A 19,503-nucleotide genomic window follows, 5' to 3' on the forward strand; every position below is an offset into this window, starting at 1 on the left:
GTCAATAATAAATAAAAAATTGAGTATTACTAAAAACTTTGTGGCCTGAATGGATCTCAGTGATTCAACCAACAATTAGTTTCTCTCTCTAACCTTCAACTTCAATTTGTAGAGAGAGAAACAATACAATGTGTCCATTACGAATTATTCTCATTTTTCTGTCGGCAACTCTCGCCGGATTCTTCGTTCTACGCAACATCAAATCTCAATCCCACCACGACTCCACCGCCGACGACTCCGCCGCCGTTGAAAATAAATCATCCAATAATAATAAGGTTTTCTTATTTAGGGTTTTTAATTTCAATTTTCGGATTGTGATGATGAATATGTGTAAATGTGTGAATTTAGGTTTACGGTGCCTTTGTGAAGGGATTTTGGACTTTTGTTGATATGGCCAGTGGAAGGTATTTGTGGAGGAACCTGGTTTCCGTCTCGAAAAAGGCGGATTAATCGTCTCAATTGTGAGTTTAGTTGATAATTTGTCTCAAATTGGTTAGTTTGGGGGATGCATTTAAAGTTTATTATTATTAATTTGCATTCAAATTTATTGGAATATTATTAGTGGATGTGTTAAGTGTTATATGCATTTAAAGTACAACTTGAGGAGTTCAAATCGAAACAACGATCGATACTAACTGATGGTTAGGAATCATACAGTTATTGTTAAGAAGGTTAATTTTAATCAGTTAATGTTAATCTTAATAGGTTATTATCGGTTAACCGAACTGAACCGAACCAGTTACTTAAGTTAGGGATTTTCCACGCAAAACCAGTTAGGACTGTAACTGGTTATTGGCAATAACCGGTTTTGACCGTTTGACGAATTACTGATATTCCAAAAACTGGTTAACAGGAATGCAGTTGTTGTAATATGCCTGCAAATTTAGTATGATGAAAAATCCTTGTATCTATGTTTACAAAGTTGTCACGGACATGATGAGTGTTCTATTGATTCTTCTTTCTTTAATTGCTAATTTTTATCCCACAAGAAAAGTCAAATTCTTTAATACGTGGGATTTATTAGGCATTTAATCCTCTAATCCGTGTGTCGTGATTGTGGTATATGAATATAGGTTTGTTTGATTAATTAAAAGCAGACAACCTTATGAACTTACAACTTTACAAGAATTGTAAGTACAGTGATATTGTGCAGAACCGCTTAGGGTATGGTTTTAGATAGCAGCCTGCATTGTTTTTCCTACCAGAATGTGTTGATCTATATTTATCTTTAAGAGGAAAGCCTTCTTTTCGGGGCCCATAATATCTTGGTAACTGCAAGTACTGCATTAAATATGTTACTTTTTAGTATACAAATTGACTAGAATGCATGTATATTTCAGCATTTCTAAATTTGATATATAAAAATACAATATTGATAGTCTCTATGTCTTATATGCACATCTTTATATATTTTTTACAAAAATTCAGGAGAGAGGAGATAAAATCAAAGACAGTGTGGAGAGAGAAATAAAAATATGTTTTCAGTTATTTTAACCTTTTTTGTTGAAGCGAAATGTACACATCTTATGCAGTTCTCAACATATCATTAATTGTGAAAAAGACCTGTTTTCGTATCACTTAAGAACAAAAGTACATTGATCAGTCTTTCTTTTGTAACGTGTAATTTAATCATCAAAATATGTCAAATTTGCAGGTGGAAACTTGGTGTGGATGTGGGCTTTCTTTTCTTTGTACAGGTTGGAATTGAAGCAGATATGAATGTTGGGTTTGATAATCGTTTGTTGTATGAACGCATACTCATGATATTTAGGCTCTATAGTGTCATAATCTTGTTTTCTTTCTGTATGTCACGTTTTAGCTTCTTTACTGTTGTTAGTCTTGAAGCTGTAAAATGTAAAACACTGTTTTTTGGATGTTTAGGTGTGTTTGTTTGATAGGGTTGATACTGGAGAAATGTGATTGAATATTGATAGAATAAAGTTTGTTTGTTTGTTTTTTTGTAATTTATTTATTTATTTTGTGTGTGTGATGGGTCAGGAATAAAGGAGAACAAAGTACAATACCGGTTTTTACACGATTTTTAAGCCGTGTTAAAACGATATAGTTTTTTTGTTGCGATATCTTATATCAGTCTTCCAAGAACAGCAGCTTTGAAAATACCTTTACGCCAAATAAATATCGGAATGAATGACCTGTAATGTTACAGGTCTGGTATCAGTTGCTTTTCCAGAAAACGAAACCTGGTGGAGACGAAAGGGTGGGGGTTCAATTCTGGGAAAAATCTGATAGGGGTTGAGCTTATATATCTGTAATATTATGATTGTTGGTAAGATGATCATATCATATGGATTTGCTGGATTTCTTCGTTTGTTAGTGATAATAATCAAACACTTTTAGTTTGACAAACAATAGATACCGAGTTCACATATTTAAAAGTAAAAGTTCCCATTGCACCTACAGGTTTAAGTAATTAATATAGCTTAAATCATGTGTTTATAAAAATTGTCTGATCCATAAATTACTTGATCATTTTCATTTCTCTCTCTTATATTATATTTACATTTTTTTAAACATATCTTTTGTGCATAAGAATCATTTTTCGGTTTTCTTTTATTTATCTCCTAAAGTAGAGGTGCACAAACCGATTTTGAGTCAAAATGGTTCGATTCTGACTGACATAGGTAAACACGGTTTGGGTCTAAATCTGTTTGGTTTGAACCATTATGGAAGGGAAATAACACGAAGCGGTTCAGACTGAAACAGGGATTAAACTGGTTTTGGCCCAACCGGTTTCAGTAGATGTCAAACTTTCGGGTCAGGTGAGTTTTGAAACCGGTTTTGACTTTTGATCGTATGTTTTATTTTAGGATAATATTGTGCATCTCTCTCTCTATTATAAACATTTAGATAATCAACCAGTAGCGTTGGGCCTGGGCCAATTCATTATTGGACTATATAGAATATAAAAAAAGTTGAATTGGAGCTGTAGGCTGTAAGTAAGAGTTTGGCAAAGCCCGGTTCGTCGGTTGGAACCGGATAACGAATTATTATTACAACAATCGCAACGGTCAGATTTTATTTAACAGCAAACAGTGCGAGTTAACGGTTAACATAGAGAGAGTATGAGGAAACGAAAGGAGCGTCAATCAAAAGAAGATGAATCCAGAGATCAACGATCTGAGGAGGATTCAGAAGCCGCCGATGAAAACAACAAATCAGGCTTCTTCGCTTGCTATCTGCTGACGTCACTCTGCCCTAGATACAAAGGACATACTTACATCGGGTAATTAATTAATCATACGCTTTCGTTTCAGTTGTTAGGGTTTTGTTTCTGATTATTATTATTATTATTGCTATTATATTGGCGATCTATATGTGTTAATAATATATGTTCAAACTCATTTGATTGTTATAAGATCTATCTGCTGTTTGTTGTTTAATCATCTGCCTTTATTTAGATCTCAAGCTCTTTTTGTATTTACCATCAATTGTTGCTCGTATTCATTCTTCATCAATTGCCAATTTGTACCTCACCTTTCAAAAATGAACCTAACTACGAAGAAAACAAATTTTGACTAATTTTGATATTATCGATTAATTGGACCAATCTGGTGAAATTAGTTTGACTCATTTGTATGAATTTTGTCCGGAATTTGGCCAATTTTTTGACTAATTTTATTCAATTTCGAGATTACTGATTATTTGGACCGATTTGGTGAAATCCTATCGGTCCAACGCCGATTTGCGATTAATCGAGGATTAATCAGCGCGGAGGCGCGATTTTACAACCATTAGCAAGTTATCATTTTGAATGACTTATTGACTTTCCATTTAATCACATGATGTGTATATTATTGGTGCTGATTGTGTAGGTTTACAGTGAATCCAAGGAGGCGAATCAGGCAACATAATGGGGAATTATGCAGTGGCGCGTCAAGGACCAAGAAGAAACGTCCGTGGGAAATGGTACTCTGCATATACGGTTTCCCAACTAACGTTACTGCACTTCAGGTATTGCTTAGTGAAATAATCAAAATATATCACAACTTTAAATATGTTAACTTTGTTTGAATTTCATGGGTAATTCTAAGATTTCTTTGAACTGCAATTATAATTTGGGTCAATTGGCGCAGTTTGAGTGGGCTTGGCAACACCCTGTGGAATCACTAGCGGTTAGAAAAGCGGCGGTTGGTTTTAAGTCACTTGGCGGGCTTGCAAATAAGATTAAATTGGCTTACACAATGCTCACACTACCAACGTGGAACAAGTATGTTAACTTATAATAAATAATTAGTGTGACAAATATGATTTCAAAGATAATATAATTTTAATAATAACCTATACCATCTTTGTTGATCAGCTTGAATTTGAATGTGAACTTTTTTTCAACAAAATATACGAAGCATTATGCTGGCTGCCCTACATTACCGAGCCACATGAGGGTACACATTCGTTCCATGGATGAGCTACCGTGTTACACAGAAGGATGTAAACAAGATGAAGATGATATGTTCGGATTTGAAAATGGTTTATCTGATGATGATGAAGAACCAGGAAAATCATTTGAAGATGTATCGATTCCAGTTGTTTATACTATAAGTCATCACAACAATGAAGAAGAAGCATTTTTTGTTTCAGAAAATTATGAACAACCACCGGTTGCTGATAAAGAACCCGAAAGAATACAAGTTTCTGTTTCTGCAGATCTTCAAAACAATGAAGAAGAAGCATATTGTGTTTCAGATGATGAAAATTATGAACAACCATCATGCACTAATAAGGGTACTTGGGATTATGACAATGATGATATAGAACATAAAACAATACCAGTTTCTATTTCTGCAAATCATCATAACAATGGTAAAGAAGCATATTGTGTTTCAGATGATGAAAATTATGAACCACCACCATCCTGCTCTAATAAGGATATGTGGGATGATGACGATGATAAAGAACATGAAACAGTACCAGTTTCCGTTTCTGCAGATCATCAAAACAATGGAAAAGAAGCAATTTGCGTTTCAGATGATGAAGATTATGACATACCAAAGAGGTCATATATGGAACCAGATTGTTCTAATGTTGTTTCTCCAACAAAATTAAATGAAAATGATGGATCCAAAAAGAAGATATCTGGTTCTATTGGTGAGATTGAGGTGGTGGATTTATTTACTCCATCACCCGAGTATAGAACTAGGAAGAAAAGAGGAGGTTCTGTTGTATGTCCGGAGATCATTGACTTGACTGAGTCACCCATATGTGTTTAACTTTCTTTCTATAAAGCTACTCTTATACATTCAGTTACTTTTTGTTCTCTAAAGAGAGCAAAAAATTTCATATATGCATGTTTAATTGACATTCATGAAAGTAATTATTTTCTTAGCTTTGGCACGATATACCTTGAAGCCATGTTAGTAGTTACACATGTTTTCAGTGCCCGAATAGTAGTTACAATTTGTCCAATTGCTTAAACCTTAGGACATTGTATTGGGCGAGAAAAGGGGCGAAAAGTGGGGGATTTGGGGCGCGAACACCCCCCCCCCCCTAGGCGAATTGTGGGGCGAAATGTTGGGGGCGACATTAACTTGTCCGGCGAATTGTTTTCTTGGTGGGGCCAGCATGTATGGATTGTGTGTGCATATATATATATTATATATATATATATTATTATATTACTAGTTGTAGCCCCTACACCATTATACCCCAAAAACAAATTCTGACCCCTTGCTGACTGGGCGCCACACGGCGCAATTCGCCCCCAATTGTAGCCCCTCCAGTACGCATAGCCTTATAGACTTATGAGAGCACGACTTGTGTCGCGTCATAGCTACATGATTTTACTTTAAAGGTCTGTACATTTCAAATAAATTTACGTTAAACATGTTATCATTCATCCTTCACGCCTTCGGTACGTTGATAGCGTCTTGAAGTTGATTTGACTTAGGGATCACTCTTAACAATATAATGAACACATACATGTTTTTGAAGGTCTAATTAAATCAATGACAAACATGTATAATTTACGGTTTTAATTTTCTTATGATGATTCAGATCTTCCGTCTAAATTTTCATTTCCTCTCAAATGCCAGTTGAGCTAAAGGTCATTGGCATTGACTTTGGGTAGTTTTTTGTTATAATCAAAATTTGTTTATCACAACAAAAAATCACTTCTCGATACATGGAGAAAAGTTTATTAAGAATTTTTACCAAGTGTTTTGCATTCATATTATTTCTAAAAAGTAAAAACTAATAGTACATTAAGAAAATAACATAACTTTAACAGTACTCATACTATGTGTGCAATATGAGATGATAAATTGAACAACCTTAATTTTATACGTAAATGTAAACTTGCATCTACTAAAGACGTAGACGAATGCTATTTGTATTCATGTGTAAGAGATGATATCCAAATGTCCATACATATAGTGTGATGTCTCTACTATATAAGTCATACTGAAGAGACTCATGAAATCACATTTGATAGTTGTGTATAACTTTGTTAGTGTTGCTTGCCATCGATGTAAGTTCTCCACATTTAGCCATTCTATCATATCACGTATTATATATTAATTATTTTTTGATTTATAGGTGCAAGATACGAGTAGTCACATCACAGCATGTGTGCTCCGACAAAGTGCTAACTAACCGATAATACAAAGTGTTGTTGATGGGGTAATGATCGAACCATTCACAATGGTTTTAAACCAAGTTGTGATGAGGCGTGTTGTCAAAAGAAAAATGTTAATGAATATACATAAATAATAGATATATTTATTCTTTATTAACTATTTCTTCCAGAGTAATATTATTTATGTATATGCATTAACATTTAACAACATTTTTTCTTTTGACTTGGCTCATCACAACCTGGTTTATAACTACTGCAAATGGTGTGATCGATACCACAACAACAATACTTTGTATTATCCGTTAGTCGACTCTTTCCGTTGAACTCTGTATTTAATTGGAGTAATGATAACAGAACCTAGTACAATGAAGAGGCTCATGAAATCACATTTGATAGTCTTAATTAGTTTATACCAATGTGAGTCTGGTTTGTGTAGTATCAAATTTTCTGTGTAGAGGATATCTCTTTAAGGCGTGACTTGTAAAAATACGGGTGATATCTAACGTTAATTTATAGCTTAAGCTTCATAACTAATTCAAACACATTACACATTGAAAATATATAGATGTAGATAGTTATTATATCGGTTGTTTTTATATCTTTAGAAAAAACATTTCATTTTGTTCAAAATATATAGTTTACCAAGGTTGTATAGGCCTATTCACTAGCAACAATAGCAACTAATTAAGATTATATTATCGTAAACAATAACATATGGAAATGTTACAAAGGTTGCATATAAAACCGAATTAACCTCTAACAATCATAACTTTGAGCAAATCAAGTAATCCCTCGCAAGATTTCTTTTCATCAACACGAGTATTAAAGAGTTACACCATAATTATAAAGTAGTACTATGAAGAAAAGTAAAAAAGTAGCAAACGTTGTGAACTAAAACCGAAAATGCAACCCGAAAACGTTGTTACTTCCGAAGTGAAAAACAACGATTTTCAATAAATCTTCCTCCTTAAATCATTTAAATCGGTGTCTCCACGTGTGTAACTCTTACCGTAGCTCCTCCTTGCATTTGACCTGGAAGAGAACATTATAGCCTCCTAGCTGCTCCTAACACACCTATGTGATGTGATTTAAGACCACATAGGCGCGTTCATTGTATTTCACATGGGTCGCAAATACACGTTGCCGAGTGTATTTGATATGAAACTACCTAATTAGACACATGATAATTTAGTATAAAGCATGTATAATTCAGAGCATATCACCTCATAAATGCATTATCTAACATGATTATTTTAAATAAAAACAATTTAAAATGTTACAAAACTTTTAAAGCATAAGAGATTTTTCGACCGTTCACTTGTTTTATTTACAATCATTTTAATTTCACACATTCAATTGTTTATAACTTAATATAAATATAATCAAAAAGCCCTAGAGAAGAAAAGACTTTCACAGATATGATGTTCCTACACTTGTAAGTTGCAAGCATAAAACACATATTTGACCTTTTAATGTGATTATAGATACTTTATGTTATGACCACATGATCATGTGAATCTTGCATTTATCCATTCACCAAGCAAAGTAGCTTTTTAACATCATTGGAAGGCATCAACCAAAAGCATGAAAACTTTTTCAATATGTGAAAGAGAAGATATCCAGCACATTAACATGTGACTTGGTCCCCTCTTGATTACTAATCTACTCATGTGTATCATGTCCAAATAATTTAATAACTTTTTTATTTAACAATTAAGCATGTTCACTAAGAGACTTTAAACAATAGTATGCAACTATGCATAACTCCTAAGTTTATTACAAATAATATAACTGTATTTAACGACTCGAATCTATATTTAAAAAAGATTTTAATACCTGAAGAAAATCAAGAGTACTATTGATCTTGCTGTTGCTGCTGTTGTTGTTGTACCTCATGCTGCTCTGACTGTACTTCTCGCTCGTGTTCACCGCCTTGCGAATTCCATATAATATCTTGTAATCCCGGTCTTACCCCTTCATTTAACACCTTATGATATTCCAATGTATCTCCATTGGATTTCTTAACCTCCACCAAATGGAAAGATGAAGTGAGTTCAAATATCTCGGCATTAATCGACAAAATTCCCTTTTTACCCTCCGCCATCGCCTCCAGTTTCAACAACCCCGCTTCTCGTTTACTCACTTTCATCCCCAAACGCTTACCTATTTCTTCGAGCTTATTAATAATAACTGAAGCGCGTTTCCAAACAGTGAATCTCGCTTCAGTTTTTTGTCTAGGTTCTTCAAACAATGTTGTCAAGTCAAACCCGGGTGACAATGATATAATATCAAATGCATTCATGTGTGTCGGTTTCGTTAAATTCTGATTTTCCACAACGCATGTACCGTTTGAACTTGATTCTTTGTAAACATTTCCCTTTCTAAACCATGAACTTTCCTTTATTTTTGGAATCGTGATTCTACTAACAGGATTCGGATCCAATATCTTTAAAATCAACTTTCGTACGTCGGGTGGAAACCAATTCGGAAATCTAAACTCTGATTTCCCGATCTTCCTATACAATTCGACTAAATTTGTATCATGAAACGGAAGATAACCCGCTAATAAAACATACAAGATGACTCCACAAGACCAAATATCAGCTTTATCCCCAAAATAACCTCTCCTAGTGATCACTTCGGGCGCCACATATGCAGGGGTCCCACACGTGGTGTGCAGCAACCCGTCTTGACGCTTAGACTCAGCTAAAGCACTCAACCCGAAATCAGAAACTTTTAAATTATCATTTTCGTCTAGTAACAAGTTTTCGGGTTTTAAATCGCGATGATAGACCCCTCTGCTATGGCAAAAATCTACTGCATTTATCAACTGTTGAAAATATTTACGAGCAGTTTGTTCCTTTAACTTCCCGTTAGCTACCTTATCGAAAAGCTCACCGCCTTTTGCATATTCTAGTGCGAAATATATCTTTGTTCTGGTAGCCATGACTTCATATAGCTGTATGACGTTAGGGTGTCTAACTCGTTTCATAATAGATATTTCTCGTTTGATTTGATTAATTAGCCCGACACGTAACACCTTTTCTTTGTCTATTACCTTAATTGCCACACTTTGGCCCGTTGCTATATTACGTGCGTAGTAAACTTTAGCAAACGTGCCCTGACCTAATAATCTCCCTAACTCGTATCTTTCCATCAAGACATTCCCTTTAATGTCCATCTTTTCTTGTGTAAAAGAAACTATAATCAATGTTTCTAATGTAGAAAGATTTTCTAAACTATATGTGATAATAAAGCGATCGTTCTGTTAAATATGCAATGATCCAATCCTGAGCATCAAAATGCAAAAGCAAACATGTTTATGCTTATTAATACAACAAGTATCATGCCAACAGTTACTATGCAGAATGTAGATTATATGAAAATGAAATATATAAAGGTAATGCATAAGTTGAAGATTAACATGGGTCATTTCATCATAATTAGACTAAAACTATGCTACTTGTACTGCTCACTACTAAAATTAACTGTTATTTTGACCCATTTTTTTTAAGTTTGACCGTTTAGGGTCAAAATGGCCATCTGTATATTGAACAAACGGCCAAATAATTTTCAAAGGGTCAGGACGGCCGTCTGGACATTGTTCAAACAATCGTTCTGACCAATAATTTTTAAAGTTTTTTTTTTTTGGTTTGTGCACAGCCGTTGGATGGTGTGAAATCAAATGGAGGCTGGAGGCCTTAAATCATGACCCTAAGAACAATAACAAGTTTTTAGTTGAAAATTTGTCTCAATTGGCATCAAAACTTAAATCAAATTTAAACCCATGTCAAAAGAAACCTGATTAAAATATAAGATGTAAAATTAAAAAAACTAATTTCTACACTAATTAAACCAAATCTATGTAGAAAAAAAAATGATCTTCCATTGCTTCAACAAAAAAAAAAAAACATGTTGATGAATAACAAAACCTTCGATTCAACTTTAATTGCGAATCGTGCCGAATGGTGCTACTGAAATGAACTAATGAAGTATAAAAAGAAGAATCTGAATTGGCATGGATGAATTACCTGTTTAAATTATGAAACTGGATCGATCAATGGATGTTTAAATATATTGTGTGGTTTTCAGTCACACAGAGACGAACTGATGCAAATGGAGTAGAGTAGAGTAGACAAACTCACACATGCTGTTGCAATAGTTGATAAGTAATAATGGTAATGATAATGATAATGATAATGATAATGATCATCGCCGTTACAAAGATTTCGTGAGCCAGTGTTTTTATATATCCAGGTAGAGGTGGCTCGTGAATATTCTTCCTTGCAACTTCGGAGAATATATGCTTTCACTCCCTCTACTTTTGATTGTTGCCTATTCTTTTACTTTATTTGTATGTTGTAGTCGCGGAATAATAATTATTAGTTTGGTGCTCGCGGGATACGCACGAGCATTACCAGTGTTAATACGTTCCTCGCAAGTCGCAACAGCACGTGCATTACCTGACGATGGTATGTGCTTAACTTGGCATCAGACGTGTAACCGGTGTTGGTAAGCGAGTCGCACAACTCCTACATGCGAGCAATATGGTATGCATAAACAATGTCATCCGCGCAACTAATGCTTAAACGCACGTAACCTGTGACGAAAATCAAGAAGGAAAAAATGAAATGTAAGGTAACTTCAAGTAAACCACTTTTTAACCCGGACCGTTTTGACGTGAAACCCGTTCCAGCCCAACATCGTTTTAACCCAAAGCTCGTTTTATTGGCCTCTTTCGACCTGAACCCATCGAGAACCGATCCAAAATAACCATTTTTTTGTATTGACCTGTTCTGACTTTATTCGTTATGATCCATGAGTCGAACATGTCCGACATTTTGCCGATCCGAATTGGTAATCACATAACATGTTAGATTTTTTTTAAATGAATAAACTATAGCAATACCATACTCAAAATTAAAGAGAATAAAATACTTGTTTTTATAATGTAATTTTTTAAAACGTGTGAAAAAATCATGACCGTTTAAAAGGCGCGGAAGTAGTTTGTTTAGAATAAGAGGTAAAAGTGTAACTGTTATATAAATTAACAAAATACGATAGAAGTTGAAGGACTAAAATTGTAATTCATTTTTAACAAAGTTAAAGTTACCCCTTAAAATTTGGAAGATATTTGAGATTCTCTTTATATATAGTATAAATTATTATTATTATTATATTTGCAATTTTGTTGTAGCGTAATTATCATATTTATGGTAATTAAGAAAATGTCATTGTTCAATTTTCTAGTTCATTTTGTAGAATAATTATACTTGTATGATGGCTCAACCTTAAAAGGGTGGATCATGCGAGAAATAATTTTAGTATAAGAAATGCGAAAAGTTAAAACATAAGGCCATGAGGTATATTCTAACCGATTCTAACTTCACATAAGCTCCGCATCACTCATTTTTTCTCTTTCACTTCATGTCATCCAAAAGAAATGGTTTAACTCATTTAACTCCATCTCTCTCCTATTAATATTTAATTTAAAATCAAACATTTAGTTTAATTACCAAAATAAATAATAACTAAACAATTAGTAATTAATACATATTGTTCATTTTAACTCGTTAAAAGCATAATCCATGGGCCATTTTAACACACTTAACACAAGTGGGAAGTGCTTTAATCCATCTTTAAAGTGTCATGTCATGCTAACCCATATAGAGGTTAGAGTATACCACATAGCCTAACTATTGATTACGTGTAATTAATGGTTTATAAATGGTAAAATTGTAATCATTAACACTATTACTTAAATGCTTTTTAATGCCCAAATAATGGTTGTTCACTCGTTTGGGAATGTTTATGTTGCATAATTTAATCAATTGAATAGCTATTAATATGGTGCATTAATAAATGTTTATTCTTATAGCATTTTAGTCTTACATATTACTCCACTATTTATAGTAGTACTTCATGACATTTCTAGATATATGTTTGTTTTAAAAAATATACAATATTACACCTTTTGTTCTTTAAACATAGTTAATTGATAGATCGGATCTTTTAAAAAGTTACTTTCAATCTCTATTCCTAAAATGACAAAGTGCCATGTTTTTTCGTCCATTATATTAAGCATTGTTGCAGAAATATTGGAAGTAGGCAAATTTGAACATGTTGTAGGTCAAAAGGTCTATCACCAAGATAAAAATACACATATGTCATTCGTCAGTTGGCTTAATGTGTTTCAGCTGACTAATGTGACACACATTGGTGAAAGTACTGCCCTTGAATGTCTACACAAGTTTTATAGGTCTAGTGTAGAAGTTTATTCAACATAATATCTAAGAAGGCCAATTAAGATGACATGCACCGGTTAGTAGAGGAGCCTAATGGTAGGTACAAAGTTTTTTTTTTTTTTTTTTTTGGGAGGGGGGGGGGATTATGCTTAAAAGGAAAACTGATTACTGATTTTACTTAAAAGGAAAACTGGAAAATGGAAAGAATATGTTGTTTTGGATGGATAATTGGATAGGTGATATGCCATTATGCTCTAAATTCCCTAATTCATTTTAAACTTGAAAAGTTCAAACGGTGCTCGTTATGGACACGGGCTAGAGAACCGACTTCCTATGAGGCCGATATAAAAGAACTTTGCGACTGCTAGCTTGGACATACTTCCCGAATCTTAGGCATGGAGTCATGATGATGATGGAATATTTACTATTAAGTCATGCCGATCTTTGGTGGGGAACGGCAGCAATGTATACTCTACAATTTTGTCATGGAATTGGGTACTTTTAAAGGTAAATCTATTTGGGTGAAAAGAGGAAATGAGGAGAGTACCAACTTCGGATTAGCTATATAAAAGAGGGGTCCTAGAAGGCACAAACGCTTGCTCTTTGTGTGAAGAGGTCAAGGGCAGATGTATTTTAGAATGAGGGGTAGCATCCGTTACCACTCAACTTTTTATTGATAGTGTAATTCTTTTCTTTTATGGTCGGTTTGCGTATTCCACTACCCTTAGAAAAATATAACATTACCCCTATAGGTTTAAAGCTCAACCAATTTAAAAGTTCAAATCAAATAAAGTCCAAACAAATTTATAGCCCAAAGCAAACGAAAACCATTAACCTTTTTTTCTTTTATTTGAACGAGAAACATCAAACATAAATAGGCTCAAACACAAACAAGCTTAACGAATCATCATTTAAAAAAATCAAATAAAGCCTAATGGAGTTTATAGCCCAAAGAATACAAAAACCATTAACTTTTGTTTCTTATTTTTAAATGAAAAACATCAAACATAAATAGGCAAAAAAAAAAATCATCAATTTGATATTGAAGTTTTTAATACGGTTTTGGAAATGCAATAAAAAATTTGAAAATAGATTAAGTAAGGTCTTAACTAGGTTGTTAGAAAATATGTATGGTTTAAATATGTGAGATTTGTTTTTCAAGTTTGATATATCTAAGATAGTGACATGTTCGGAGTTATATCCGAATGATTTTAGTAATGAAGAAAAAGGGTGTATTTCGCGTCGTACGACCTTTTATCACACTTTAAAGGAAGATAATAAATTTGCAAAATTGGGTGGAATGTCGTGACCTTGCTCGTGTAATGGCGTTTTCGAATATTAAAGCTAGCATTGGTTTTACCGATTGCAACCGCAATCGTTGAAATATGTTATTATAAAATAAAGCTTATCAATACGGTTTGCACAAGCGAATTAGTGACGAGTATTTGAACAATGTTTTACTTTATGTGGTCGAACGAGAAACGTTTGATAAGTAAAAAACAATGTGTAATAGCTCAATTTTAAGCGTTAAAAATCGAGGAGGAGAAATCTACACCCCATGTGTTTAAATATATCTATTATCGTGTTTCTATTTTTTTTCGTTTACATTATATGAAATACGGTAAAAAAAAGTTAGTTACCCTTTAAGATTTTTGTTTAGATCCGCCACTAGAAGAGGTGTCGGAATTGGTGGAGCATATACTAATTTTATGCCATGCTGCCTCGGTGGTATGGCAATTCATAAGTAAATGGCGAGGGATACCACCAATCTTTGTGTTCACGGCCGTTAGAGATCTCCTAACGGGATACTCAAACGTACGGGCATATGATAGAAGAAAGAAAGTGATGCACTCGATCATACTAATGACATGCTGATGTTAGTGGAAGGCGAGAAATGAAACATTATTCAATAAATGAGAGTATCAATAAGTATGCTAAAAGGAGACATCAAACGAAACTCGTTCTTATAGTTGAAAAATAGGGGGGAAATGGAGTGTCTTGAAGGGAGGAATGGTGTAATTTTTGTTTTGACTAATATTGTAGGTGGGAATTAATCCTTGGTGAATTGTAAATCTAGTGTTTGTATCATTTTGGAGTCTAGTTTCTTGCTAGTCATTGATATATATATATATATATATATATATATATATATATATATATATACTACAGCTAAAAAAAAGTTACATGCTTTGGAACTTCAATAGTTGAGTTATAATCAGGCCCGTGGTCAAGAATTAAATGTTTTTCTCCATTTGCTCCGAAATATCCGTGAGAAGAAAAGCGATTTTTTTCCTAATTAATTGTGTATGCTTTAATTAAACTCACCTGATAAAAATAAGAAATTAAATAATCAATTTCAACTGGGAAAAGTGACCCCTTTATTTAGTTGGTCTTTTATATAAAAATTTTAATATAAAAGTACGTAAACTTTTCATTTAGAGTCTTTGGCACTTGCAACATGTTAATATGTTATACATATGAACATAACAAAAACTTAAAATGTTTAAACAAAACGTACGCACAGTTAGTTGTAGGCTGTAACGTAAATGATTATCTACTTCTTAACAATTAAATAAATATAACTTTTTTATGTGGTATATAGGTCGATATACTAGAAGAAAGAGACCATTCAACAGTTTATTTGTCTACCTAGCTATTGGTGGTTTGTCTGTTATATTCTTATATTTTTATTATTATTATTTGGTTATTAAAAATTACCATATATAAATATATTATGTACACGACTCTTTGATGAAACTACTATTTTTTAATTGCATTTGCTGTCCGTATGGAGTCATGATGAGACAATGATCACCAAAATCTTACTTACAAATGAAGAAATAATTAACAAATGGAATTTATACTTTGCATAAAATTTTGAATATGCAAGGAAAAATGACTTATCAACAACATGCAATCCTAGAATAATGCCATGAGCTAAAGTTAAACTTTGATTAGTTAAATCTCACGAGCGTCCCACCCACAAGAGACATATGACAACACAAGAAAACCCGAGTTCAAATAACAACAATTTGTCTATATGGATCCACAAAGAACTTCACGATTAATCGTACGTATTGAAGAAATTTTCACCGTATGTTACATAAAATAAGGTGACAATGGTGTCATTCATATCAATCTTTTATTAGGAGTGTATCAGATATATAAAACTGTTTTTATTTTCATGCATGTTTAGAAAGATTTGTTTTGTCTCATCAGTTTACTTTTAAGAGGATAAATAATGAGGAATGACATCAAATATGAAATAACTTATTACAATTTGAAACACATATTACTTAACAAATAGAGATTTGACTGAGTGCTTTTATGACAAATCTTGATTTCAAAATTCAAACCTACATAAACCCTAAAAAAATCCTGCTCACATGGCCAACACATGCACCCATCATTCAAGAATTTGTCATAAATAACCTCAGGATTGTAGTTGCCCTTTCTTTATCTTGCTTGTTTTTTTATACCATCACTCTCCATTCAACTCCCATTTTAAACATATATAAAAATAGCATCCAATAAGCTTGTTTCTTGTGGCTTAATATTGAAAAACTTTTAAGGAACGTGACCTAAGTTAGGCCTAGAGGTTCCAATCTTCCATCAATGAGCATTAACACTTGTGAAGATAGTCGTTTCTCCATAAGTTCAAGGCGTTTTGTAGCCGAGATGTCAGTACACCTCTCGTCTGTAGAGGTGTACTATGGTGGTGCACCTGTTGCAGTCCCGTTCCAATGGGAATCACAACCAGGTACACCTAGAGTCCGGTTTTGTGAAACCCCATTGCCACCACTCACACCACCACCATCCTTTCTCTTCGGTTATCGAAAAACACCTAACAAAAAGATGCCAAAACCAAAAGGAGGTATTCTTCAATTCTTCACTTCCACTAAGAAAAAACATAATTCTCATGTTTCACCAGCTTCTTCTGAATCATCTTCTTTGTATTCCACTTCATCTTATTCGGATTCTGCATCATCTCGCTATACCGCCTACAATCATAGGCAAAACCAAAGAAAATCATATGATGATCAAGATGGGTATGAGTCTCCTGTTTCAACTCTTTGTTTTCGTATCAGGCGAGCTGCAACACCAAAGCAAACCCGACCCGGATCAACCGAGATTAAAAACCATTAACCTCATATAAGTTTTATGTTGATTTAGTTGATGGGTTTATTTTGGTAGAATGCAACGTTGGGTTGTTACAGTGTTTTTTTTTATTTGTTACTATTATTTTCTTTTTCGAATTTTGATATTCGAATCAAGAAAAAAATGCAAAAAAGTTTCTTCTATCGTAAAGATGTTGTACTATGTTTCTTGAAATAAGATAATTGAACAAATTTTTATGTTTTTTCTAGTATGGTTGTTGGATCTAGCATTTTCTTGTCGGTATAAAATAAGGCTTTGAAGTAGTATCAATATAAATGTTAGGCTCAGTTGTTGTTGGGTTCGAGAAAAAGGTATAACCCGTGAGTTACGAGACAAAAAGCCCAGGGCTACAACAAGATGGTTGTTGGGCTTAAGGGTGTATAACATGTTTAATGGGTTTATTGATGACCAAGTTAGAGTTATTAAATTTCTTGTTAGCTAAGTTGAGTTTACAGTATAAACACATAATCAAGTCTATGGTCATGTATGAGAGTTGTAATAGAGGGTTTATGAGTTATATTTCCTCCGATTATTAATATCTGGTCTTGTTCAATTTTTATTTTTGTGTGTTAATCATTTGAGTTATAATATCACTTCAATCATTGAGAAAATAGATTCAAATTAGATGAAAGAAATGTTGTATCAGATTGTTAGTCTTTTCGTAGTCAGATCTCCGAATTTTTGGAATTAACATAATTCTATTTGAGCATCCAAATCTGGATCAATACCGATGAATACATCTCTAAAGAAGGTTCAAACACCATGTCGAATGCCTTGAATATCCCTTGGCGAATCAGAACGTCAATAATTCGTCAGAAAACATGGTACGGGTAACGAATTAATTTATCAATGGTTTACTAGACATAATTTCCTGAGAATCACCAATGGAGAGTATCATCTTCAGAATCCCAACAACTACGCGTCTTTAGACCCAAGGTGCTTTTACCAATATATCAGCGACAACGACTTGCGAACTATTATTTTATTTTATTTGTTTTCCATCAGACGTTCTTATTATTAAAAAACTTGGTGCTAAAGTTTGAAACTTCATTGAGGGTACATGGTGATTAAAATTTTGTATGTGCATTTTACACTTCAATATTTTTTTTTTGTTAACTACGGTGTTTGATACGGATTTGGTTAGGTTTTAGATTAAAATATGATTGGGTTTTCGGTAAAAGAAAAATTGCATTCTATTCAAACAAATCAAGGGGGTGTTGGGGTTTTCTTATTTTTACATCCTTATTAAATATTAACTTTTATAAGTTAAAATAATATTTAGGTAATATGACTTATTAAACCCTTTAAAAAAGAAAAAAAAAAGGAGTTTTCCATAAGTAAGAAAAACTTCTTATATGTAAGGAATCCCAAACACTCCCAAATAACACATAATGATTATTTAAGTTTGTCAATTAGTCCGATCCATTAACCAATTTTAGCCAAACTTTATGTAGTCCAATTTCATCCAACAGCACGGTTTATTTGGACCCGAACCAAATAAACAAACCAAACTGATGGAACATTTTTATTTTCAAACTCATCACAGTGAATGTAAAAGAAATGAAGGTGGTGTGTTTTTAGGTGTTTGGTTTATATTGTTGGAGGTTGACTTGTTGATGGTGCCTATCTTTTTTTATGACGACTAAAGCAACTTTAAAATATGATTCTTTTTTGTATAACACAGTAGAGGTGCAAAAAAAACCCGAACTCGGAACCGGACCCGAAAAACAACCCGGAACCTGTTTTTCTAAAACCCGGGTTTTTAATACCCGAACCCGAACCCGACCCTACCCGTAGGGTACGGATAGGGTACGACTTTCAATGTTGAAACCCGACCCGTACCCGATCTAAACCCGATAGTACCCGAAACCCGGTTCTAAGTATGTAAGGCCCCGTTACCGGTAGCCCTACTTTCGTGTTGGATTTACTCATAAACGCAGTTCTAAATATCATAGTTAATTAAAACATTCGCGGAATATAAAAGCTTTCATAAAACATTTCATAACAAAACACATCTTGTCTTAAAACATCATCTTGTCTTTCAAAATAACCGAAACATTAAACTTAAACGTCTTGAGTCTTCCGATGCCAGCCTCTTATTCAGTGCCACGTGTCTCCTCAAGCGAGCTGCCTCATCCTACACACCTGCGTGCATACTAAAAGTCAGCTACGCTGAGTAAGTTCTAGTTAATCATACATTATACAATACACACAAACTTATATTCTTTCATTCATACTTTCATACTTTATTTTGTATTAACTTGCTTTCATATCTTACGTTAAAAGAGCATTACGCCCTACATTCCTCGAGTATTATTAGGGCTTGGTACCCTCCTTCCTTGAGTATTATTAGGGCTCGGTACCCTCCTTCCTCGAGTATTATTAGGGCTCGGTACCCTCCTTCCTCGAGTATTATTAGGGCTCGGTACCCTCTTTCCTCGAGTATTATTAGGGCTCGGTTCCCTAGTTCTCGAATATTAGTAGGGTTCGATTCCCTCTTCGTTACCA

The 19,503-nt window shown here is 33.7% G+C and overlaps 2 protein-coding genes and 1 long non-coding RNA gene across 3 annotated transcripts; 2 read left to right on the top strand and 1 right to left on the bottom strand.

Annotated features, from left to right (window-relative positions):
• The first annotated feature begins 347 nt into the window (after positions 1-347).
• LOC143591616 (uncharacterized) lies at positions 348-1,960 on the top strand. The gene is made up of 2 exons (XR_013145723.1): positions 348-461; positions 1,655-1,960. It is a non-coding gene; the product is annotated as an uncharacterized LOC143591616 (long non-coding RNA).
• Positions 1,961-3,083: 1,123 nt separating this feature from the next.
• On the top strand, positions 3,084-5,319 carry LOC143591739 (uncharacterized). The gene is made up of 4 exons (XM_077071859.1): positions 3,084-3,244; positions 3,834-3,972; positions 4,095-4,228; positions 4,322-5,319. The coding sequence occupies exons 1-4, from the start codon at positions 3,084-3,086 to the stop codon at positions 5,226-5,228; spliced, it is 1,341 nt and encodes a 446-aa protein (XP_076927974.1). The 3' UTR covers positions 5,229-5,319.
• A 1,933-nt stretch (positions 5,320-7,252) lies between these two features.
• Positions 7,253-9,873, bottom strand: LOC143593517 (CBL-interacting serine/threonine-protein kinase 10-like). Its single transcript, XM_077073130.1, has 2 exons — positions 8,429-9,873; positions 7,253-7,760 (listed from the first exon to the last, which is right to left on the bottom strand). Exon 1 carries the CDS (start codon positions 9,771-9,773, stop codon positions 8,448-8,450), a length of 1,326 nt encoding a protein of 441 aa, XP_076929245.1. The 5' UTR covers positions 9,774-9,873; the 3' UTR covers positions 7,253-7,760; positions 8,429-8,447.
• Positions 9,874-19,503: the final 9,630 nt, after the last annotated feature.

This window comes from Bidens hawaiensis, unplaced genomic scaffold (assembly GCF_021521415.1).
Source record: "Bidens hawaiensis isolate Kalapana, Puna unplaced genomic scaffold, B.hawaiensis_p1.1 tig00001685_1, whole genome shotgun sequence".
Lineage (NCBI taxonomy): Eukaryota > Viridiplantae > Streptophyta > Magnoliopsida > Asterales > Asteraceae > Bidens > Bidens hawaiensis.

Coding starts and splice junctions, on each gene's coding strand:
- LOC143591739 (XM_077071859.1), top strand. CDS start 3,084: ATGAGGAAACGAAAGGAGCGTCAATCAAAAGAAGATGAATCCAGAGAT. Junction 3,245..3,833: donor AAAGGACATACTTACATCGG/GTAATTAATTAA, acceptor CTGATTGTGTAG/GTTTACAGTGAATCCAAGGA. Junction 3,973..4,094: donor CTAACGTTACTGCACTTCAG/GTATTGCTTAGT, acceptor CAATTGGCGCAG/TTTGAGTGGGCTTGGCAACA.
- LOC143593517 (XM_077073130.1), bottom strand. CDS start 9,773: ATGGACATTAAAGGGAATGTCTTGATGGAAAGATACGAGTTAGGGAGA.